At 45.0% G+C, this 25135-nt stretch overlaps 5 protein-coding genes across 5 annotated transcripts; 2 read left to right on the top strand and 3 right to left on the bottom strand.

Annotated features, from left to right (window-relative positions):
* Nucleotides 1–4694: 4694 nt before the first annotated feature.
* On the bottom strand, nt 4695–6663 carry ATNIH1004_008093 (GMC family oxidoreductase; the record flags this gene model as incomplete). Its single annotated transcript, XM_033572706.1, has 3 exons — nt 4695–6098; nt 6194–6537; nt 6603–6663. The coding sequence occupies 3 exons, from the start codon at nt 6661–6663 to the stop codon at nt 4695–4697; spliced, it is 1809 nt and encodes a 602-aa protein (XP_033423258.1).
* Nucleotides 6664–16153: 9490 nt separating this feature from the next.
* Nucleotides 16154–18038, top strand: ATNIH1004_008092 (uncharacterized protein; the record flags this gene model as incomplete). Its single annotated transcript, XM_033572705.1, has 3 exons — nt 16154–16295; nt 17501–17792; nt 17867–18038. The coding sequence occupies 3 exons, from the start codon at nt 16154–16156 to the stop codon at nt 18036–18038; spliced, it is 606 nt and encodes a 201-aa protein (XP_033423257.1).
* Nucleotides 18039–18331: 293 nt separating this feature from the next.
* ATNIH1004_008091 (sulfotransferase family protein) lies at nt 18332–19277 on the bottom strand (the record flags this gene model as incomplete). The annotated part of the gene is made up of 2 exons (XM_033572704.1): nt 18332–19036; nt 19089–19277. The coding sequence occupies 2 exons, from the start codon at nt 19275–19277 to the stop codon at nt 18332–18334; spliced, it is 894 nt and encodes a 297-aa protein (XP_033423256.1).
* A 1340-nt stretch (nt 19278–20617) lies between these two features.
* On the bottom strand, nt 20618–21458 carry ATNIH1004_008090 (uncharacterized protein; the record flags this gene model as incomplete). The annotated part of the gene is made up of 2 exons (XM_033572703.1): nt 20618–21125; nt 21172–21458. The coding sequence occupies 2 exons, from the start codon at nt 21456–21458 to the stop codon at nt 20618–20620; spliced, it is 795 nt and encodes a 264-aa protein (XP_033423255.1).
* Nucleotides 21459–22236: 778 nt separating this feature from the next.
* On the top strand, nt 22237–23887 carry ATNIH1004_008089 (cytochrome P450; the record flags this gene model as incomplete). The annotated part of the gene is made up of 3 exons (XM_033572702.1): nt 22237–22817; nt 22869–23253; nt 23300–23887. The coding sequence occupies 3 exons, from the start codon at nt 22237–22239 to the stop codon at nt 23885–23887; spliced, it is 1554 nt and encodes a 517-aa protein (XP_033423254.1).
* Nucleotides 23888–25135: the final 1248 nt, after the last annotated feature.

The following is a 25135-nucleotide window of genomic DNA, read 5'->3' as shown; positions in this document are numbered from 1 at the left end:
GGATATTAATTATTTGGGGATATACCACTAGCGAATATATCTCCCCAAAATAAGGATCTTGTTTAACCAAGTTACCACGTATAACCCAACATGCCTTGTATTTAAAGGTGCCGTTATTAAGGTCCTTAACACTAAAACCCCAACAACCAGGGATAGGCTTCAAGCCCTTAGGTATAGATTGCTTATTAATTAAGTCCTATACCTTAATTTTGTTAAGACAGGAAGCTTCAAGCTCGCAAGCTGCTAACTATTTATCTTTATCAGGTGATTTCATTGCTTCCTGCCAAGTATTTAGAGTTGGAGGTCGATTTGCCTCAGCAGAAGCAGGCGAAGTAGGAGTAAATCCTGCAAATAGAGCAAAGCCTTTAGCAGGTTGAACCCAGTCAGATTGTCCGTTGTCCTCCGCGGGAGAATCCCCATGAGATGCAGCGCTTCTTGCGCGAGATATTTAGGGTCCGGAGGTACGGTAGAATTAATCGGTTTTTTTGTAGGCTATTCCCTCTAAGCCTGTTCGTTGAATAAAACATGGCCAGTCTAAATAACCTTGTTTATCTCTTTGACATAGACCTTATAATTAGTTAAAGAATCGCTGCTAATATAGACACCTGGAGCACTGCAGCCAATAATCTTGTTAAAATCTTGATGTCCTGGGTTGTTATAATACTAAACACAACAACCAAAGGGACGAATGTGAGCAATCTACAGATACTTGTTAAAAAATATAGAATACAGTATAACATGCTACAAGGGTTAAATATCTGGATTGGTAAATACCCCCTGAACTAAGTAATCTGCGTACAGTGTAGTAGATATAGGGATGTTGTTTGTAATATAAACTGCGTGTTATATAGTGTCCTGCCAAAGCTAATATAGTAATCTAGAATCATGCAGAATTATATATATATACTTAATAATAATCTAGTTAGTATATTTGCCTGGTCTATTCTACTATAAAAAATAAGGATTAGTTAACTCTAACTTCGCACTATTTTTATTTACCTATTTTATTATTTCCTTAGTCACAAATTCGTTATCGCAATGCACGAATGCAGGCGGTTAAAAGCCTTGGTTTTTTATATAGCTAAGCCATTGCTCGAGATGTTGATGGACAAGCTTTTTATCTTTAAGAAATATAATCCACTGATACCGTGTTGCGTCGTCTGTTATCAGTATATAATAGCGGGAACCCGTACAAGAAGCAGGGTTGTTAAGCTGCTTATAGCGTTCAGACAGAGTATTACCTCCACCCGCAATATTAATAAAAATGTGTTAAAGAGGTCTCGTGGTATATTTTACCAAGATATAAGATAGGTTGCGCCTTTGGTTTGCCGTGTGATAAATATCGCAAAAGGGCCGAGATTGGGGATTAAAAACCTTAATCTAACTGCCAGGCGTACGAGATAATTGTAAAATATCAGGGTAATTTAGGTGCGCTAATTATCAATGCTATTAGATTATAGTAGCCACCTAAGGATTGGGTGCTTTAGAGGCTATAGCTGTAAAAGCTAATTCCTTTAAATAAGATATCTTGTATATCACACTGTTAATCTTATAACAGTTCGTCGTCGAAGGGACTGCAGTGATAGTCAAGCTATTTTTATTAGTAAAAACAATATTAGTGTACGCGTCCTCTAGGATTAATAGTTTAAAACCTGCTTTTAGGAGCTGCGCGTAACTTAATAAATTTGCTAATAAACCAGGTACGTGGCGCACCTCTGGTATATCAAGGGTAATATTATTAAATGTTATTCGGGCTGTTCCCTCAGCAAGGGGAGGCTTTTGTCCACCTAAGGATCCGCCAATATTAGGTATACCAGTCGGTAGAATTTCGTACGTTGAAAAAACATCTTGTTAGGGGGTTATATAGTACAAAGTGCATGTATCCACATACTATTCTAGTGGTTGCATGCTTAATTCTGCAATATAATTTGCAGATGCCAAGGGCTTCGGTGGTGGTGCATATGCAGGATCACCTTTTATAGCCCTATACTTGTTAATTCGCTTGAGAAATGCTGGTGTTGCTTAATTAAAAGAAATTACCTCGGGATTCTGATACCAGCATATCCTTGTAAAATATTATTTATAATAACTGCAAGATAATTTCGCATTTTAAAAGGTAAGTCCGATGACTTGTTATCCGGCTTTTTTTAATGCATTAGATTGTTGGTTTATCCAGAAGTCTTTAAACAGCGGTATTAGATTGTTGCAATTTTAACTGTTGTCAATCTTAACTAGATGGTATTCTTAATCGTTGATTTCCTGCCCCTGAGGCAAGGAATGGATCAAGCTTATTCGTTATAAAATTCGATTGCAATTGCTAGGCGAATATAGTGGATATTATAAAATATTTATCCACAGTAATGAGGTTTCGCGCGTGCCTGGAGTTTAAAAGCTTGCTTTGTACCCAAATAATCGCTATTATATAATTCGATATTAATATTTCTCGCACTAGGTTATAGCGCTCCTGGGCCTTCGTTACTATTCCTTAGATTCGTATATATAATACAGCTGCCTTCAGATATTATCTTACCTAGGCATCCTGCACTTCTCGCGACATTAATGGTAGATTCGGATAGCCAAAGCTTTATTCTTTATCTGCCAAATTGCTGAATTGAGCTCGTCACTGTCTGGTGGATTAAGCTCCTTGTTAATCAAGATTAACTCCACGTTTATAATACGGGCGTCTTTAAATAGATCCTCTTTCTAATCCGCAAAATTGGAAATCTTCAGAGATTGTAGTTTATATTAAAGCTTTTGACTAATATCCTTCCGCATGGCGCTGACTGCTTGTATTATACTCGCGCGGCCGGCGTCATCCTCGCTTGGTGGCGGTAGAGCTGTTAATGTGGGCTTCGGATTTGGAGTAGGCGTACTTAAAAGGGGCGATTAACTGCGTTGAATTAGCTCTATTATTTGCTGCATTTAAGTTTGTTGATTCTGCAGCTGCGCTTAGAGATCCCTAAATTAATCCCTTAACATGTATTCCATGCGATTATCCTCTTCCTTCTTCAATGCAGTATCTCGTGTTAGTGGTCTTATTATCGCAGGAGAGGATGGGCCAGGTGTACAGTATGGAGATTCATCCCTAGCAGGCGCTTTTCCCTTCTTCGGGCCCATTTTAATTAAAGTTATTATCAATTCCTCGAGGGGCAATTAAATAGACAAAACAGGTGGTTTAAAACCACGTAATATCAGCTCTAAAAGAAAGATATAGAGGGTCTCATAACCTGTTCGCGAGGCACAATTCTCTGAATTCAAGGGGCTCAGGCGAGCTGACTATCTAGATGGGTGACTAAGTGAGGCCACGTGACCATACCGAATATGGTAGGTCCCTAACATCGAGGGCCAACAGGGCCAAAAGGGACAGTAGGGACAGTAGGGACAGTAGGGACAGTAGGGACAATAGGGACAACAGGGATAATAGGGACATTGGCCCGAGAGGCCAAACGGGCTCTAGCCCTTTACATATATTAAACCTAAAAATCTTAGGAATAAATTTATACGAAAAGAGAGATACCAGTAACTATCCTATTATTATTTTTTAATATTTAAGGCTGCCTAGTCTGTATCGAGGATATAGAATAGCTTTTATTATTAATAAGAGTAAATCTAGCTTAAATACTCCTAAAAGCTCTTCGAAGACCAACATCCGCGAGACATAGCAGACCAGGTCTTCGGAGAAAGAGAGATCTACGCTGCGGTGAAAGCTCGGCTCCGGAAGTTACTCCTGCTTTGAGAAGTTTATATTTCTCCACTGCGACCTTTACCAGTCTCCGAGCTACCAGCTCGTTCTAACTTCTAAGAGAGATCAAAGCCAGTAATCTATTTCTAGATTTAGGCTACGGACTTGGCCAAGACCTACGCCGCCTAGTATATGATAAAGCACCATCGGAAAACCTCATCGCGCCGGAGCTATAACAAGGCTTTATCGACCTGGGATTTAAGCTATTTTAGGATATAAGCCTTAAGTCTAAGTTCTTAGTCCAGAGCTTCTTTTCAGACACACCCGAGATTATGGACCTGGCGAAGAAAGGGAAGGTCATTAATTCCGGGATGTTCATATATTTATGGGATTAGGATATACAAGTCGAGGCAGCAAAGCGCATGATCGATCTTCTAACTCCAGAGAAAGGGGGCAATCATTACAGGCCTTCACTTTGGCGCTCGCTCTCCTGGCATGTGGGAGTGTCGTGACTGAGCAGATGTGATGTGGATGGAGAGCAGCAGATGAACTGGCGATGGCCGTGACGGTAAGCTGTTCGAAAGGCTGCGCTCTAGGGTAGGCTGGTCGCCGGGCAATTACCGGTTAACAGCCCTCTATAGTGGTGTAGCTTACAGCCGTTTCCTGTTTGTTCGACTTTGGAATCGACTTTCGGACTTAAACTTTTTTCTTGAGAATGAATTTTGTGTGAGAAAAGTACTACTGCGGGCAGAATACTCTATGGGCGCGTCCATATCTATAAACCCACTAAGCAGATAATTCTATCGCAAATTAGGTAGATTCTCAAGCTTACATACAGACAGAATTTCACCGCAATCTTGTGGTAAACTAGCAGATATTTTTTAAAAAAAATAAATACATATAATTGGCTATATTGATAGTTCAAAGCAGAATATGTCAGCTGTGGGAAAAGTGCACACATCCGACCATTACACTTGTAATCTAAAGCAGTATGTCCTTACTGCGCGGCAGTTCACTGGCTGACAGCAAGCCCAAGGTCTTTCAAAATAATGGTAGCTGCCTTCTCACCAATTGCATATGCAGTGGTGGCTGTGTTTGCGCCAATGTTTTGAGGAACAATGCTCAGGTCCACGAGCTTCAGGCCCTCAATCCCATGAACATTGAGATCGGCATCAACCACGCCGCCATCAGCCAGCGCGCCCATCTTGCAAGTACCCAGTGAATGCCAGGTAGTGCCCACATTCTTGCGCACCCAGGCCTCAATGACCTTGTCGTCCTCTGCAGTGTATTGGATGTCAGAGATGTTCTTGTCATTCGGCTTGTCCAGCTTGACAAGGGCCGCGGCCGAATCCTCGGCAAACGGCGGATGCGCGCCAACAAACTCTCCGCGGTAAGCATCCATTCTGCGCACGATTTCTCGCTGCTTCTTGTACGCCCAAATGAGCTTCTTGACATCCAATTCACTGTTCAAGAATCCAGTCTCAAACGCAATATCCGCGTCGAGATCTGGGCTTGTGATGTGGACGTGGCCTCTGGCGTAGGGGTAGACGGTAAACAAAGAGGTCGCGAGGTATTGTGCTGGCTCAATGGCGGACGGATCACCGGGGAAGCCGCCTAACAAAGCTATTAGCGCCAGGGGCTTGTTGGGAGTGGAGAGATAGTCCCTTGCGTATGCCGCCTCGAATTCAGGTCCAAGGGCAGTAACATCGGCCTCAGTGGGACGCAGCTTGCAGGAGGCATCTTGGCCATTCCACCCCATGATTGGCGCATTTGATTTGATTAACTCTTCCATGTTAATTCTACCGGCCAGGGGGGCGTCAAACGTCTCGCTTGGCTCCAAGGCACTGTAGTATGGCTGAGTCAAGAGATGATGATCCTGGTAGTTCCGGCCAATTCCAGGGATATGGGCGACAACAGGAACGCCAGCCTTGTTAAGAACGGCTTCGTCGCCGAGACCGGACCTCTCGAGGAGCAATGGGGTTCCGAGAGCGCCACAGGAACTAATTACAAGCTTCCTGGCCTTGACGCGTTGAACATTGGTGTTGTCCTTTTGGAAGGCAGGGTTTGGCTTGAACTCAACACCCACAGCTCGTTTGCTCTCGAAAAGGATCTTGATAACCTTGGTCTCAACGAGGATGTGGAGGTTTGGGTGTGCTCCATCTTCCAGCCTCGGATGCAAGTAGTTACTGGCGGCATCCTGGCGGCGACCATCTGTGCCGACAAAGCGGAGGGCACGTTGAACGCCGTTGCTGGTGTCGAGGTCTTGAAGATCCTTAACCGTCGGGTAGCCTACCTTGTTGGCGGCAGCAATGAATTGATCTGTCGCACGCTCAGAGCAGAATGTTCCCTGAGACACAACAATAGGGCCATCTTTTCCGTGAACAGAATCAGGGCCAGGGCCATGATACGTCTCAAGCTACAACGAGTAATAGCGGGTTAGTCAACACTGTAGTACAAAATGGCAAGGCCGCAAGGGTCACAGAGCGCAGCTTTAGCAATCCATTAACCTACTTTTTTTAAGAAAGGGATCATTTCATCTGTGGACCATCCGGGAGTGGCCCACGAATCCCAATCATGGCGTTGAGCACGACTATACATCATCAAGTTGATTGACGAACCTCCGCCCAGAACACCACCGGTTGGGACGGTTATTTCGCGGTTGTCCAACTGTGGCTCCGCATTTCCCTTGTAGAACAGGGTTGCGGTACTGGTGGGAAGCAGTGCAGTTGGGAAAAGGAGCGGGAACGCAATCAAGTGGTTGCCCTTATTGTTCTGCCCGCCCTCTACTACGAGGATGGACAGCGAGGGGTCGGCATCGGCAAGCCTGGAAGCAACGACGCACGCCGCGGTACCGCCTAACGAGAGAGAAGGAGCTTGTTAGTATAAACTTATAATAAGCAGAAGAGGTGAATAAACAAACCGCCGGCAACGATGATGTCGACCTCGTCGATGCCTTCGGGTAGCCGAGTGTAAATGCCCATATTATTGGATGTGATGCTGCGGGGGATGGTGATGGAACCAACTGCGCGCAGTGGATAGGATAACGCTAGGCTTAATAGCTCCAGGTCGGTCGCCCGACTGGCATTAACCCTGCTGGATATTTATGACGCGTGTATCCCTGCAAGTTTCTGGTGCCAACCACTTAATTTTGTTGGACAAGGCTGGCTGGCTTGTTACCCACTACCTACTGTCAGCAACGGGCGGGCGTCTCAGATATGGCCGTAGGTTTGCAGGGCTGGATATATAGCGCCCACAGCTAATGACTAGGTTCATCTTGGGTTACATTGCGCTACGCCCTGTGAGATGGTCCCTAGTTTGCCCGTGCGCTGTTTTAGGTGATGGATGCTGCCTCTCTTGCTTGCCATTTGCTACTCCAAAACTTACTATAGCATCGCGGAACGTAGTCAAGTCACCACCGATTGGTCTCGTTCTAGTGATTTCGTTCTCGATTGTTGGCTCATTATATGAAGAACAAGTAAACCATTATTAACCTGACCTGCACATTCATTAAAGCAAGTACGAAAAATGAGAACATTTCCAGACTCCCGCTTATGGATTTGGATGGCCCCCGCAACGACGCTCGAAGGCTCTAGGAATTGTTCGCGAGGCACGATTCTCTTCAATTCAAGGGGCTCGGGCGAGCTGACTATCTGGATGGGTAACAAATTTTCGCGAGGCACGATTCTGTACACAATTCTCTTCTGTTCAATTCAGGGGGCTCAGGCGAGCTGACTAAGTGGGTGACTAAGAGAGGCCACGTGACCATACCGAATACGGTACGTCCCTAACATAATGTCGGTCAGCTGAATACGCGTATGAGCTAGTATCACCGATTATATAAGAATATGGATATGCATTGAAGAAATTGAGGTCTCTAAGGTCTCTAACTATCTGAATCTATCTGGGAGAGCTGGATGAAAAAAGGTGAAAACAAAGGAATAAAGTCGGACCGAGCAGATGCTGAATAATGGGTAATATTGGCCCACTTTGGTCGACACATAAGTCCCTGACCCTTTGACATCACAGCATGTGTCTACCCGCGCGGCTTTTACGGCGTTGGCTGGAGTTAAAGGATCGATCATCGGAACGTTCTTTTCCATGGTTATTGTTGTGAAATTCAGGGGAAGTGATGCGCAGGGAGCTATTCTATCAGCTACAAGCCAACTAGCCTAATTAGGAAGTAGATGTCATTCAGTGGAAACACCAGGAATCGTAGCATCTCAACCAACTGAGCCTACTAAGCGGTTCCCTATATTCTCATTGAGGTGTTCTGCTATCTCAAGGATTCAGGGGTTGAATCGATCGTCAGATACTCCGCACCGCCAAGTCGGGCGGATTATAGTGTTTCCGTAACAGTTATGAGCCCGAATTGCAGCGTCTGCTTAACAACCAGGCCTTTGCACCCCGTAAGCTTATATAGGCTTACGACCCCTATCTAGGCACGCAGGTGAATCTGTTCATCAACGTGTGTATCCTCAACGTCCAGGACAGTGGTTAGGACCGATCAATCTACCTACCAGTCGGAGTTGGGTAATATTACCACCCTTCCTATCGCCGAAACGATTAGATGTCAGAGAGGGCTCGGGATCCCCGGACAGGACGATTTATATCAAGCGGGAGAACACTGAGGGACAAGTACCGACCCGAGCGCCGCATCGAGTGAGGATCCCGTGGCGATCCCACTACCAGGTGATTTCCCTGAGGTGGAAAGTGAACCTGACGAGGGTAGAAAACCCTAGAGAGGAGCTAAGAGAGGCTTATGAAGAGAATAGAGACATTCCGAGTGAACAACTCCAGAGCGAACTAGCAGTCAGAATGGTGACCCAATTCCACGAGCGCCTACCCGAGACGGTAGATTAGAACGTTTAAGATATCGACCTGAGCAAGAAAAACGTACGGACATGGAAACAGAAGTGGAAGAGTTTTGCCGCATACAGAGATGCTGGGAAGCAGTGAAGCAAACCTTGGATAGACAGGATAACCAGGTGAGCTAAAGAATTGCTGGAGGATGAAGACTGGAATGCCCTGGATGCGAAAGCAAGACACTATATCAAACAGAATATCCAGGATGAAGACAAGACAGCTGTACGCGATTTGACAAATTCAGGTGCAGTCTGGAAATATCTAATGAATAGATATGAGAGAATAACACAGTATGATATGGTTATTGCACTCCGAAGAGTATCACAATGGAAAAAGGATCCTAATATGGATATCGAGTCATCTCTTCAGCAGCTGGAACAATGGAGTGCGGAACTATATGAAGTCAGCAACCGTGAAATAAAGTTTAATGAGCTTACCATTTTGAAATTCTTCTTGGATGGATTACCAGATGAATATGACTTTATTAGAGATGCCCTGTTCGGCAAAGCTGTGCTTGAAAGGGGATTAGTCTTATCCCGACTGCAACAAAAGGAGCCGAAGTCAAATAAGTCTGGCAACACCGGTACCGTGACCACCGGCGAGTTGGCAAATCGAGCAAAACAAATAGAATGCTGGAACTGTGGCGAAAAAGGCCACAGGCAGTGGAATTGCAGAGCTCCCAAAGAAGAAGGAGAAAGGCGATAGAGACCAATCCCAGAGAAAGGCCAAAGACCGCGAGCAGAAGGACAAGAAGAAAAAGTCCCAAAGAAGCAAGGCAAGGATCGCGGATGAGGAATCAGATACCAACAATGACTCAAGTGGCACATTTATGTGCAGCGTGCTCAGCATTTCTAGTTGTGAATGTCAGCTCAGGGTCGCGTCCGTAATCGACTAGTCCATAAGCTAAAGGGCAAAGAGAGAATACGATTACATTTTTACCCCGTGGATCCTGCTGCAACCGAGGGACACAGTTCGTAGTTGGAGGTATCCTCGGTGCTGTATCTTTTGCACCGAATTCACCAACTTACTCTACTCCACGAAAGGAAACTGATCGCAGCTTATGATATAATCTCCCGATCTTACGTCGAGTCTGCCCTACGCGTTCCAGGGCTTGCTAGATTACAGATATCCTTCCGCAGAAGACTCTACAGTTCTGAAACAGGATTTCTCAATGACTTGGTGCTTTTTTTGCTGATCCACACGAAGCTTGTTTTTTGGACTGGACCAAAATATCCCGAAAAAAGAGATACAGAATCCTAACAGGCTGATCTCGGTCACCGGGAATGCTTAAAGCCGATCGGAATAAATCCAGTTAATTACTGATCTGGTCCGCTCCTATCCCAAGAAGCAGCGATAGTGTATTTATAGAAAGCGGAACTGCAAGAAGGGTAATAACACCCACGATGTCCTGGGACTCTTGTAGGAGTTCCTGCTGTTCCGACTTAATACTCTCTTGATTATTAAGTAGTTGTATTAGAATTAGTAGATATATCTGATCCATTCTTAGCACATATTTAGCTTGGTTCTTTAGAAGCTCTGCGAGGCGCAATTTGGGTTCTCATTTCAAACTTTCAATGTAGCGGCACACGGTTGCAGCTGAAATAAACAGAGGAACAGATATCCTAACCAGTCCTTGGATAACGTCATCCCCCGGCCAGTCATCGAAGATGCTACTTATCTGATTTTCGCGAATCGTTCCTGTAGGAATAAATATATGTCGTGTTCTGTCACTTCTTCGGGTATCTTAAAAAGAGCTAGGTCCTGATACTCATAACTCCCGATCTTTAAAAACTGTCAAATAATATGGCCGTTGGTGGACCAGAATCATGTGACTGGATCGGGGTAAAACCCCCGCGGAGCACACAACAATATAATCAATCAAGAATAACTAATAAGAATAACCAATAAGAATAACCAAGAGAATAATCAAGAAGAGCCCAACCAGCTCAATTCATTCAAATAAGACCTTTTTACCAATCGTACTCTATTTCCTCTTCGGGATTAGCCGTATATCTGACAATTAAGAGTCTCATTCGCTCTATAACTACCTATACATCGAACCACGGTTTATACAGCCGCCTATCCAATAATATAGACTTTTCCTCCCTCCGAACATCGAATATAGAAAAATGTCCATGTCAAATACCATTCTCCTAAAAACTCAAGACAACTGGGAAGAATGGAATGCTCAATTTGAAGGTTTAGCTAGAGGAAAGAATATATGGGATATTATTATCGGAAACAAGCCCGAAATCACTAAACCGGCTGAACCTACGGAAGATAAAGCTCCACCAGCTGGAAGCACTTAATCCCAGTCTGCAACACCTACGTCTTTAGCTGATCGACAACTTTTATGGACAATATATAAGACCCGTCTCGAAACCTACACCAGACAGCAAACGGAGCTAAATAAGCTTCGGGAATAGATGCAAAAGACTATCTCTCCACCAGTTTACAAACACTGTTGCAAACCTGTCGACACAATGCAGGAGTGGTATGCCAATCTAAAGCAAAATATTAGAATAGATAATATAATAATAAAGGATCTTGCCCGTGAAGCATATAAGAAGGCTATTAAACCTCTTGCAAGACCTCGGGATGCACTTGCTTGGTTAAACAACTAGGAAGAAGCCATGCAAAAGGCTACAGATGCAGGAATTGCAGTAGCAGTATCTACTAGCGATTGGATTAGTGATTTCCTAAATACTGTACGACCTATAAATCCAACATGGGCAACCTCCTACAGAATAATAAAAAGGGAAGATATTAAAGCAGATAGACTGACATTCCGATTAGCAGCGCAGGACTTTCGTGAAGATTTAAATGCCAATTTGATAAACCAAAGCAAAATTGCTAAAGGGTTATTTAGTCCTATCTTCAACGCTGAAGAAGCTAAAGAGGCTAAAGGCACGGAACAGAATCCCGCACCAAGGAGTTAAAGCCACACACAAAAGCACAAACGCAGTGATAGTCTTGGTAACCAGAGAAAGGCTAAACAGACTACTAACAGTCTTGGAAACCAAGGAATAGTTAAACAAACTAATCAAGCATGCAAAGCATGTGGGCAAAGATATAAATAAAAATAATGTTTCTATTTTTTTCCCAAGGAGGCCCCTAAATGGTTTAAGGAACATCAGGTAGCTAGAAAATATATTAATCTGTTGCTACAAACCAACAAAGACTTTGCGAAAGAAGTTAAGGAATGGGAGAGATTAAAGAATCAAGATTAACTACTTAATCGGCAGGTTGGAAGAATTCCAGCTTTATTTATAATATTACCAGATACATATCCATTAAAGAATTTAGCTATTCTTAACTCCGGATCCACCATCTATATCTTTAATAAAATATCTTAATTCAACGACTTTCAAACCGCACAACCAGGGGATTTTATATGGGCCGGGGATTCAAAAGTGGAGATCCATGGATATGGTAATATGGATATTTAAGTTAGATTAGGTAAAAAAAAGTTAATACTGCACCTTTAGGATATTACTTTCTGTCCCAAAATAGCTTGCAATTTAGTATCTCTACACCAGTTGCATAAAGCCGGAATATAATGGGATAATTAACCAGAGTAAAATATCCTGCGATATTAAGATAATCGACCTATTGCGCAGATTAAAGACCGGTTTAACCAGTTTGTGATTAAATACCTTCCCATGAATATAATAAAAGCAAGTCTTTTTAATTGCTAAAACTGCTTTTAATCTTTGTTCTATTCTATACCTAGACCTGTACGGGCAGACGCATATTAATAGTATCTTTAACTTGGACACCCTGGACCACTTACCTTGGAACACCTAGTCAATTCAACCAAAGGAGCAAGGATTAAAGGTGGACCAACAACAGTGGAATGTAATGCCTGCGGGATTGCAAAGCTAAAGTGTTAGATTAGCAGAATCCTATTAGATTTTATAAAAGGACCAGGTTAATACCTAGCAATTGATTTTTATAACTTCGAAACTGGTTATGGTGGTTGGAAAAGCCTGATACTAGTAACTAACTAGTGGTTAGGACTTATCTGGGATTACTACCTAAAGGACCGCACGGCTGACTTAATAATTAAAGCTTTAAGGTATTTACTTGGAACACTTGAACAAATGGATATAAAGGTGCAGGTTATTAAATATAATAATAAAACTATGGGCCAAAAGCCTTGCATTACAGCCTTTCTGCAGTTAGATCCTTATTTTATAAAGATTAAGCCCTCCGCACCTTATACAAGTGCTTAAAACAGCGGTGCAGAGCGCTTAGGGGGTGTAATAAAGGATAAGGCTCGAGTAATACAGGAATATATAAAATTACCTGCATTTTTATAGCCAAAGATTGTATATATATTAGTCTATCTTTCCAATTAAACGCTTTAGTACCAAACTAATTAGAAAACACCTTTCGATCGATTCCATACCTATGTTGCGCACCAAGACGGCATGGTAATCTATACCAGAAAGCCTTAGCAAGTGCATCTAAAAGTATATGGATACAAAGCCTTCGCTATAACTATAAAAGCACTGAAGAAGTTAAACTAGAAACAGAGATTTAACCCAAGGGCGCATATTGGATATCTAGTTGGATATAATTTTACTAATATCTACTGAATCTGGATTCCACGCCTAAACCGAGTCATCTGTATAAGAGATATAATATTCAACGAAGACAAGCAATTCTCTGGGGATCTGTCCGAACTAGCAATTATGTAGGATTAATTCCGGTAGATATCTATCCAAGACTTCAACCAGATGATCAAGAATGTTGAGGTTCCCGAAGAGTGTATATCACCACCAAGCTAATAAAAAGAAAGTTAAGCAGTTAGACATTTTAATTTATTAAACTTCCTGGTGGATATAGCCCAATCAGCTATGGAATTAGCTAAAGAAATAAGTTAGAAAGATGCTAGAGACCTAGTCTACCTAATACTACCAAAGACGCCAGAATATCTTCAACCAGCTTCGCTATTAGCCATTGGTTCCCTAGCTGGATCTAATTAAGAATTATTATACTTAGCTGCATGGAAAGCATTATTTTTGGCTGCACTATTAATTCAACCGAAACGACCTGGAGAGAGAACAACCAAGGCACAATCAGAACGATTGCTTCGACGACCTGAAAAGGATATATAATATAAAGATTTGCCACCTAAGCCAGTCCACTATAGAGATCTTATTAATTATCCACTTGGCAAGCAGTTTAAGCAGGCTGAAAAAGATCATCTTAAGGGACATAAGGATATGTGTACATGGCAAGAAATAAGCCGGTATAATCCTAAATGCAAAGGCAGGCAAATCCTGGATTACAAATAGGTGTACGCGTACAAGTTTAACTAGAAAAAAAGCCTGTAAAAGTGCAAGGCCTGTCTGGTTGTACACGGCGACCAACAAGAAAAAAAAACAGAAGATTTTTATACTTTAACACTGGCTATACAATTATTCCGAATCCTAATAGCTACAGCTGCAAGATTTAACTTGGAATTGGTGCAATATAACATTACCAATGCCTTTATCTATGCAGATATTGATAAGGATGTCTTTATGCAGATGCTACCAGGATACTAAAAGCCAGGTACAATCCTAAAGCTTAAAAGGGCCCTGTTTGGACTGAAGCAATTACTATTGCTATGGTAAAAGCACTTCAAGAAATCCCTTTAGGACCTAGGATTTAATCCTATTCCTCATGAACCATGTTGCATGATTAAAAATAGTATTCTAGTATTCTTTTATATTGATGACATAATCTTTGCATACCAAAAGGGCTGCAAGAATCAAGAGATACTAAACCAAATTATTAATTAGCTCCAAAAACAGTACAAGATAACTAGCGGAGATAAACTGCAGTGGTTTCTTGGTATAGAGATAATCCGGGATCGGGAGAAAAGAATTATATGGCTAAGTTAATCCTTTTATATAAAAAAGATTACTAACCTAGCGGATTCAAGAACCTTAGATACTGTCCTAATAACCAGAGATAAGCTCCTTATCTACACCGGACAAGCCACACGCCAAAGTATTCAGAGATATTAAAAAAAGAATAGTTCCTTAATATACACAGCAGTTACTACACAGCCAGACATAGCCTTTGCAGTGTCCAAACTATCCCGCTTTCTTACCAATCTAAGCAACGAACACCATGCTGCGGCTGACCGCGTCCTTTTATACATTAAACGAACAAAAGACCTAGCGCTGCAACTGGGGGGTGGAGATAACTTTATCCTGTACAGCAATGCTTTATTTGCGGATAACAAGGAGGATTAAAAAAGTTCGCAAGGATATATAATACAGTTGTTTGGAGGAGTAGTAGGATGGAGGGCCAACAAGCAGGCAACAGTAACTATTTCTACTACTAAGGCAGAGCTTCTAGCGTTGTCCCACGCAGCTGGAGAAGGAATATTTATCAGCAGACTGCTTAAAGAGCTTGGAGTTCAACTGGATAAGAGAAAGAAGGACCAACGGATTCAAATCTTCTGTGACAATCTCCAAACAATCCGGCTTGTGCATAAAGATATAAACCGACTTCAGACAAGGCTTCGACACGTGGATATCCATAATCATTGGCTCAGGCAGGAAGCTCTGGAAGGAAGAATCCAAGTCAGCTACACACCAACAGACAAGATGCTGGCAGATGGACTCACTAAAGCACTGCCACGGCAGAAATTCGAGCCGTTTGTGGATCAGCTAGGACTTCGGGACATCTCTGGAGTCAAAAGGATTGATGGAAACACTGAACGGATATGACTGAATGTCAGATTCGACCCGGAATAGCTTCAAGGTTGCTGAAATTGGAAGGAAAGGTTCGAATCTGAGGGGGTGTGTCAAATAATATGGCCGTTGGTGGACCAGAATCATGTGACTGGATCGGGGTAAAACCCCCGTGGAGCACACAACAAAATAATCAATCAAGAATAACCAAGAAGAATAATCAAGAAGAGCCCAACCAGCTCAATCATTCAAATAAGACCTTTTTACCAATCGTACTCTATTTCCTCTTCGGGATTAGCCGTATATCTGACAAAAACCCAAGGCTAATTGGGAGTTCGGGCCTACCGGTCAAGAAGATCCGAAGGTGAATTAATTTGCCTTCTGTAGAAAAGGTAGTAATCAAATAATATTTTAGACATCTTGATCATGTTTATATTTATCTAAAGCCTCGATCACTATCACATCGGTTTGAGGTTGTCGGCCAAGTTAGTCAAGACTAAGCAGTGATTAAAGGAGTAGTTCCTTAAACTGCCCCCTAAGTGATTTTAACACGATGTCAGGGATATAATCGAGTTCCTTTTGCACACCAGACGTCAGCTTAGAGCTCCAGAACATCAGTTGCCTGGTTAATATCGCGAAAAATTTTTTTGCATTCCCTCGGTCCCCTTCAACCCTCTTAAAAAGAAGCTGGCACCAGATAGTTGGTTTCCTTGAGCGAACCTTGCCACAGTCCGAGATATTGTCGATTTTCCTGTCCTGGCCATTCCTTTTAACCAGAAATGTGTTTTGGGGGTGGCGAAATAGCCCAGTCCATTACTTGCTGGAGGAGCTCGGTCCTAGTGCCTTGGAGACATTGGACTTCGTCTCGACCGGAGAATAACTCAAACCCTGCCTCCATCGTGCCTTTCAACTTATGTTGATTAATACGATCAGTATTCCGGACCACGCCGACCGGAGGTTCGTCTTCTATTTACGCAAGTGGCGTCGCGAGTTTATCCAACACCTTGTGCAGACGATGGAGAAGCTCCTTTCCGGAGACGACCAGATTCCCGTGGGTCTGTCGAATATTGCCTTAGTAGCTGGGAACAGCAGCGTCAACAGGCCTTTCGGGGAGCGGTTGAAATGATGCGAAAAGGCGGATTTTAATGTATCCCTCCACTGGCGATATAGAGGCGGTGTATTGATCTGGTAGCCTTGCATGAGAAGCGTAGGCAGTTTTATATCAGATCTTTATCTATACTGTATTAGGTACTGCGGAAAGGAGCCTGCTATATGAATCTATGCCATGTATTGGCCTATCCGGTGAATTTGATCATTGGCTGATCATTGCTTTATAACCGAGGTACTTAGTCGATATATATCATTAATTGATCATCATGACTCTACTTGAATGGTCTTGCCTTCTAACATCCGACTGGCTACTATGTATTTGTGACCGCTGCTACTCTAGTTCGTTCTGTAAAGCCCTCCTGAGAAGGGTCAGCCGCCAGTGACTAAAACGAAAAGCTACAGAAGCATTCTATGGGACAGTGCTGCGTGCTGGACTCAGCCACATCGCACCTACTACTTGACCTAACAGCAAGCAGGGCCAGCTAGTCATCGCATACCTTTAGGCGCCTACATGGAGAGTTGCTGTGAAGTAAGACTGACGTATCAAGCTGTTGCCATGCTTGATCCGCGCAACGGGCATACATAACAACCATCTTTGAAAGTGAGCTCATATTTGTGTTTCTCCCCCAGCAAAGCAGAGAAATAAACCACATGATTGGATGCATCCATCAGATTATGGACTAACTCACTCTCCACTCTCGGATGGCCTGCTACTAAGGGTCTTAGCTGAGCGCTAGACTAGTGTTCTACACTAAAATATTACCGGATGCTACCCTCATGCCAATCAGCATAAGATGTTGCAGTCCCAGCGCCAACAGCATCGGTTTCAGAAACACTGATTGGTGGACGTGGTAGGATACATCCGAAGGCTCATCTCTTGTTATCCTAGCGTGGTGCTTGGGTCGCTTTGTCGTAGATTATTGACATTGGTAGTCTGGTACTAGGCGCGAGAAATATTTCCTTTCTCTTCCCTCCCTTTAAAAAGGGCTGTGCTCCTCTCTTTCCGCAATCTCATCTGTCGATCTTCTCCCCCGTTTCTATTCACTGTCAGGTCCCCACAACAAAAAGAAACCATCAAATGCGTGCCTCATTCCTCCTCCCCGCAACCTTTTACGCCCTGGCCGCCCATTCCGACGACAAAACACTACAGTCGGCTACTTCATCCCCCACTGGTCCGCCACCGAGTTGAGCTACGGTGGCTGGACCAGCACCGGTACCAGCATCGCAGGGATCAACGCCGCCGCAACAACCCACAACGTGGGCTGTCTGAAAGACGCCCCAAAAACAGACTGCAACATCAAGAACTCCTGGACGATTATCCAGGGCCCAGAAACCGTCAGCGTGGCGGGCGTGCGCACCGCCTCGACATCGGGCAAGAAACGAGCTACGATATCACCGTCATGCACTCGTACGAGTGCAAGATCCGGTCCTGCACCGAGTCCGTCAGTTGCACGATGAGCGTTGGGATGACTGGGACTGCGGGCGGTGCTACGATTGCGTCATCGACGTCGAGTAGTGCGACGTATTTGCCGGCGACGAGCTCGTACTATGAGTTGGTTTTTACGGCGGGGGTGGAAAAGTTTACTGCCCCTGAGGCGACGACGCCTAATGCTGCTGCTCCTGGGCCTGCGGGGGCGTTGATTACGGGTGCGCCTGTTGCTGCAGCTGCGATTGCTGCGTTGCTTTGATGTCTGGTTGAAAATATTTCCCTGTGCAGTTTATGCCCTCTCTTGTGTGATGAAACGCCCCCTTCCGGTATAGCCTCACGAGTATTTCTCTATAATGTCCAGGAAAAGTGCGCCCTACGGTGTAGTCTACCACATCACGCCAGTTGGGTTATTTGTTCCATGGTGACAACATATAAACAATCGACGTTGTTCGGTCTAGAGAATTGGTTAAGCATAAGAAATTTAGCATACATGCTCCGCAAAACACCAAGGTATAAAGGCCTAAAAACAAATAGAAACAGAGCACCAGCAATCTACTCAAGCAAAGACATCACAAACACCGACAAAACAGCCATAGCAAGAACAACCAACCACAGGAAAATCCCCAACACCATCGCCACCCGCTTATAATACCGCAAATAGCCCGCTTCATTGCCATGCGGAAAGGAATTCGGCCTCTCCCTCCCCAGAAACCCACACAGAGGCCCCCACCCATCCTGACACTTGAAGACCAGCAACCTCTCCCGCGGCACAATGCTCTTCACCCACGCACTGTGCGCATGGTACAGCTCCTCCGACGGCTCGGCCTCGACCCCGAAACGCTCAGCCGAGAGCTGCATCCACCCGCGGTAGAGATCGTTGGCCGCCACCACGCCAGGAATCCAGTACCCGACCCAGCGGAAGCAGTTGGACCGCAGATCGATGCCGAAGCCGCGCCATGAGCGCAGCCAGACGGCTGCGGAAGTTCGTTCTGTCAGGATGACTTTTGCGTCCGGGTACATTTCCAGGAGATCGGGTAGGCATGAGCTCCCGGGGACCTCGAGGGTGACCTCGCAGCCTTGGAGGAGTTTGACGAGCTTGCGCCGCCGGAGGGCCGTGTCTTTTGTGTGGACGATGGCGGCGCTCTGGCGGAGGTTGTCGAATTGGCAGAGGGGTTCGGCGAGGTGGAAGCATGGGCCGTAGCCTAGTTCTTCGAGGGCGCGCTTCATGCTGATTGTGCCTGTGCGCGGGAGTCCGGCCTGGGTTGTGTTAGTTATGTGTCAGTTTTGTTTTGTTGCTTGGTAGACGTACCACGATGACTTTGATGGTTCCCCCATGATGTACGCCTGATGTGACTTGGAGTTTTGCGTCTGCTTTGGGGTCGGGGCTGGTGATCGTTATGCCAGATCGAAGGACAAGGCCTATGGTGTGGATGCTGAGCTTGTAGTAGAGCCAGGAGTTGGACTTGTGCATATCCATTTGTAGTTTTGTAGTTTCCATTGTGAGATGCGTTGTAGAGTAGTTGAGATGAGTGGTGAGTGAGAAGTGATCGGCTCTGACGCGCATTGAGTGCGTATTAGTAGACTTTTGACCTATAGCAAGTTGCAGTGTACGGAGTCGTATTGTGATATAGCCCCCATTGCAAAACACACAACACGGACACAGCCACCAATAGTCTAACAGTCCAACATTCTAACAGAAATAGCGTATTTTCTTTACTTCATGGAGTACCTGAATTGCTCGTGAATAAGTCAAATCTGACATGAGATAGTTGGGGCCGGTGGCAATCCGATAGGCATCGCCAAGTGATCTTGACGATCTTGACTCATTCCAGCCAAGGACAGTCCCAACACGAGGCGTCCTGAATTAATAACCTTAATCCAGATAATTTTAGCCACTAATGCAACTTGCGTCTTCCAGCACATCGCTATCTGGAATCCACATGAGGCTCTGCATGAAGGATTTGGCCCCAATAGTGAAACATCCCCACGTGGGCTTTCAGCTTGGGGCAGTTTGCAATCAAAACATGCAAAATCAGGGGTCACTTCTGATATCAAAATAATCGTGTGTGCCTCGTGTGGGAGATCTTCATGACTAGAATATCGCCGGGTTGAGTGGCAGTCAACCCCCATGGGGCCAAAAACCCAGGGACTCTGTCCACAAGGCTGCCTCACCATCTACTCCACTCCGCCGCTAAAGTGCTGGTCAGCGAAGAAGATTATCTGGGGAAGTTTTCTTCATATCTAGTGGCGCATGAGTGTCGTGTCTAATATTAGACAGGATTAATGTTACACCTTCATCGAATAGGATCCTGCGAGGTGTGAGGTGGAATTAGAAGCCTCATATGTTCGTGAATTTCTGGTCTATCGTAGTATGCCTCGGGCGAAGCCTTCCAGAAGTAGGTCGTTTGGGCTATCTTGTCTTTATCCTACAACCACAGAGAACCTTGCTGTCGCCGTTGAGTTGGTATGATCATGCGTGAAAATAGAAGCGTATGTTAACTTATCCACACTCTGTATTTAGATACCTCTCGGTTACATCAGATGTAGTTAGATTGAATGGATTGTATTCTTGCACAGATATTGTTTGTATCAGCACATCATGTAAATATATGTTGCGATACTATGAGACGCAGTTACCAAAGCTATCCACTTTACTCTAAGTATGAGCTAGATTACACCTACAGACAAATAGTACGTAGTAGATCACTGAGCATATTCAAAAAGACAAGATTAAACAAGTGATATTAAGCAAAGTAAAGACATAAACAATCAGCAGTAGAATAATAAACTTGTCACCAGACACCTCATCCGCCTCTAAGCCAACAACAACAATATATCTCAAATCTCCTCATCCTTGAGAGGATCAACCCTTCCCGGCGTCAGAACCACCACCTTCCTCGCAGTCAGAGCAACAGCCGTGGCAGAAAGTGTAACTATATACTCCATAACAATGACCATAAGGAAATGGAGCCAAATACTTGTCTCATCCTCCGACATCGGGTTCAACACGGACCGCTCCCCTGAAAACAACGATCCAGCCGAAAATGCCAACCGGACACTCATAAAGGGCACACAGAGCAAAGCACAAACAACAGCCGCACGTTCACTGCGGTAGAGCTTCACCCGGACTTTGAGCATAGTTATGACGGAGAGGAGAACGGTCCCAGCAAAAAGGGCGATGAAGAGGATGATCCCGGCGCGCATCAAGCGGAGGTCTTGCGCTTGACTATCTCGGCTTGTGTAGAGGTCTCGGCCGCCGTATGCGGTCATCACTGTAGCTGGTATGGTGATCATTTGCAGCGGGATGAAAACCCAGAGAGGGAGGCCTTTGTATACGGGGGCGTTGCTGCAATTGGTGTTAGAAGATGTGTCGAGGAGAGGACTCGACTTACGCTCGAATCAGAAGTCCTATCAAGAGACACAGGACTGGTGCGAGGCCGATTGTGTCTAGGACGGTGGCTGTTGTTAGGAGATTGGATTTTGCGGGGTCTATAGCTGCTAGGCCGAGTCCTGCTGCGGCGATTCGCAAGCCGGAAAGAATAATGAGGGGAATTACGACGGGACGCCATGTGTAAGGGTACTTGTTGCCATGGAGTAGAATGATAAAGAGGATAGCAGGGACGATGGGGGCATAGAATGCCAGTTCGATCAGGTAAATTGCGTCTCGCAGGGCAAACATGGTAAGCTTGGAAATGATCAAGCAGATGGGCGCGACAGTTGAGGTTGAGAATATTCTGGACAAGTTTCTAAATCTACAATGTTATGGAAAGGACGGTAAAGAACTATAACTACAGATCGCTTCAATCACTGCCACCTAGATGCCACTATTATCATTGCTTCTTTTTAGAGGCGTGAGATCTATCCTGCGGCCCCGTGGCCCCCATCTGACACACATCGCACAGGCGAGGCAAAATTAATCACATACGAGACATCCCGAAGGCTTCTGAGCAATATCTTGCACAGATGCAGTCTGCTGATCTATACCATCTACAAAGACACATAGATTGTACCATATACTAAGACACATGCAGTGATACGAAGTGGGGGCGATCCCTGCACAGCCCTAATGTTAAGGTTTAGTGAAGAATCTCCACTCAAAAGAAGCACTGCCATGGATACCAAGCAATCGCCCGCCAAGCCCGGTGTTTCAGCCTCACAGGGGTTATTTTCAGAGGATCTGCAGTCTGCACTGTTAGTATACGGGAACTCGGCCCCAGAAAGCCAGAAATAGATTCAACATCACGACACAACCATCACAGAATCCGCCTTGACCCGTTGAGAACGAATATATAAGAGCTCAACAGACTCAATTTTAACATAACACAACAAATCAAACAGAATCGCATTCAACAGTATGCTTGAAGCTGAATACCTGGCCTACCTCGTCTCTTCACCACTCCAACTCTGCATCTACTCCACCAGCGACAACTCCTGGTTCTCAGCACCCGAATACGACCATGCTAGCTCTATTTCTCGTCCTAGTCGCTCTAACGAGCTACTTCCTCGTGAGACTGCGCCAGCAACGCAGCATGTTCAAAAATCTCCCTGGGCCGCCGCATCACGCTATCTGGGGTCACTTTTTAATTATGCGAGAGATCGCAAGCACTCTACCCCCCGATGCAACCCCTCAGCTGTTCGCGCACTTGATGCGCCAGCGGTATGGTCTGGGTGACTTCTTCTACCTTGATCTGTGGCCGCTCGCGCCGCCGCAGCTTGTCATTGCCCATCCGGAACTGGCCACGCAGATCGTCCACAAGATGAATCTTCCCAAGGAGTCGGCCGTCATGCAGAAGTGGACCGGTCCTATCCTTGGCGAGAAGTCTATGGTCTCTGCGAATGGACACGACTGGTTCATTGCTCGCAAGTCTTTCACTCCGGGCTTCCAGCCGCGGAAGCTACTGCAGCATGTTCCGAATATCGTGGATGAGGCGCTGGCTTTTGCTGGTGTTCTAAGAGAACATTCTCAAAGGAATGACATCTTCAGGATGGAAGATCTGGGTGCGAGGATGATATTCAACATCTCGGCATGGGTAATCTTGTAAGCTACACATCCTTTGTTGCTGATCAAGCATCAACTGACACAGTATAGGGGAATCAAGTGCAACGCGCAGAGGGATGATGATGAATTCCTCGAGCTCTTCCGGAAACAGGCCGCCCTGGCACCTCAGGACTTCTGGTCTCGGTATCTCTACGACCTCAGCCCCCGCCGATACTATCAGAAGTGGAGCAACGGACGTGCTCTAGACCGTTACGTTGGTCGTCTGGTAGACCAACGAGTCGTCAGCGGCCCAACTGCCACTCCAAGCGAAAAGGCCAAATACTACGCCATCGATGATGCCATTGCTACCAGCCGCACCCTGAACAAGACTACCTCACCTATCACTTCCATGGATAAATATACGCGGGACATGCTCATCGCGTCCGTCAAGACGCTCATCTTCGCTGGTCACGACACCTCAGCCAGCACTCTCTGCGTAAGTCCTTCGCAGCCTTTACTCCACCACCGCTAACAATAGTCAGTATACATACGCCGCCCTAAGCAAAGACCCCCAAGTCCTCCACACTCTCCGAGAAGAACACAACGCCCTCTTCGGCACTGACCCCTCTGCCGCTGCAAATTTCCTCCGCAACGACCCCAACCTCGTAAACAACCTCCCCTACACTCTCGCCGTCATCAAAGAAGCCCTCCGCCTCTGGCCCCCAACAGGTGTCAGTCTCCGCCGCGGCCAACCAGACCAAACCCTCCTCGCAGACGGCAAAGAATGGCCCACATACCCCTTCGCGGTCCTCGTCAACAACTGCGCCACCATGCGCCGGGAAGATCTCTTCAAGAGCGCAGAGAGGTTCTATCCCGAACGGCACCTCGTTACTGATCCTGCGGATCCATACTTTGTCCCGCGCGACGCGTGGAGACCGTTCGAGAAGGGACCGCGGATGTGTCTGGGCCAGACGTTGGCTTTGATGCAGCTGAAGATTGCCTTGGTGATGACGGTGAGGACGTTTGATTTTGAGATTGTTTATGAGGAGGGGACGTTCATGTATCAGGTTTTGGATGTCACGGCTAAGCCGTCGCTGGGGTTGCCGACTAGGGTCAGGGTGATTGAGTAGTTTATGCTTTGGGTTTGATATTTTGCAGGAGTTGTATATAGCGAAGCGGTGTTTCTGCATGTTTTCAATTATTTAGCAATGTTGATATTTTACTGCATTTTTCTATTGCCAAGTCGTGCCGTTACGAATTTAACCGATCTTGCAAGGCATATCTAGTGAGGTCCAGCAATCTAAAGTGGCTGGCTAGGGACACCGCACCATCTACATAGAGTAGCCGGAATATTCGGCCAAATAAACTATCAGAAGAAGAGTGATTTTCATTTTGTAGAGCTCATCATTGTTTCGAGCTCCTTCTCTTCCTTTATTTTCATTTTACTGTTTGGCTGCTAGGTATATATTTGTTAACAATTCAGGGTAAGGAAAAATGTTAAGGCTCAACACTTCATATTCAGAGGGAGCGGCAGCAACAGAAAGATACGGCAATTCAATGTGATGCCGCAGAGATGTAATTGACATCACTATCTTAAATAGTAGGCAAGGAAAATAATAGGATTCTTAGTAATATATTAGTATAGTCTATAGTAGTCATATAAATATTACACCCTAAAATATAATGGTTTCCAAGAACTAGGTAAGCAGAACCTACACCAAATGGGGCAAAGTGTATAAACCTTAAGAGCTTGGTTGGTTCTACAACTGGAAAAAGATATCCTACGTGAATTCCGGGCGTACGCTGGACCTACGGTTTCCGCAGACGAAGTATTTGGAGCAATTAAAGACATTGTTCTAGGCCGTGGCCACATGCTTGCATTGAAGCATGGAAGAATGCCATTAGTTTAAAGCGCTCTTCATTTGCAAATGTGGAACATTTTGTTACCGAATACCGAATTGCAGTCAAACAATCCAATAAATTAAAATACCCCATTAGTTGGTATTGCGCCTCACTGAATCTTCATTATAAATTAGAGGAAGACCTTCCAAATTGGACTGCTGGATTTAATCTACGCATGCCATCCAACGCTGCGGACACTAATTCTAAACGAGACTTTTAAAAATATGCGCGCAGGCTATAGAGAAGGCAAATATATAAGGCCGCAGCTGCAGTGGAAACCCCCAGTAGCATATCACCATCATCCAACAAATCAAAAGAAAAACAGAATGAATCAACAAGGAGTTTCAAATGACGATCATGCCAGAGACCTTCAGCAAGGTAATCAAAAGACAGGGATATCGCTGCAGGTACTGCCATCACCTGAAGCATTGCCGTACTGACTTTTGGTATCTACACCCGGATAAAATCCCAGGGAT

The sequence above is a fragment of the Aspergillus tanneri genome (genome assembly GCF_003426965.1).
Source record: "Aspergillus tanneri strain NIH1004 chromosome Unknown AapTan_6_pilon_pilon_pilon, whole genome shotgun sequence".
NCBI classification, from domain to species: domain Eukaryota; kingdom Fungi; phylum Ascomycota; class Eurotiomycetes; order Eurotiales; family Aspergillaceae; genus Aspergillus; species Aspergillus tanneri.
The sequence above is the reverse complement of the archived record's forward strand: the minus strand, read 5'-3'. Positions and strand labels throughout refer to the sequence as shown.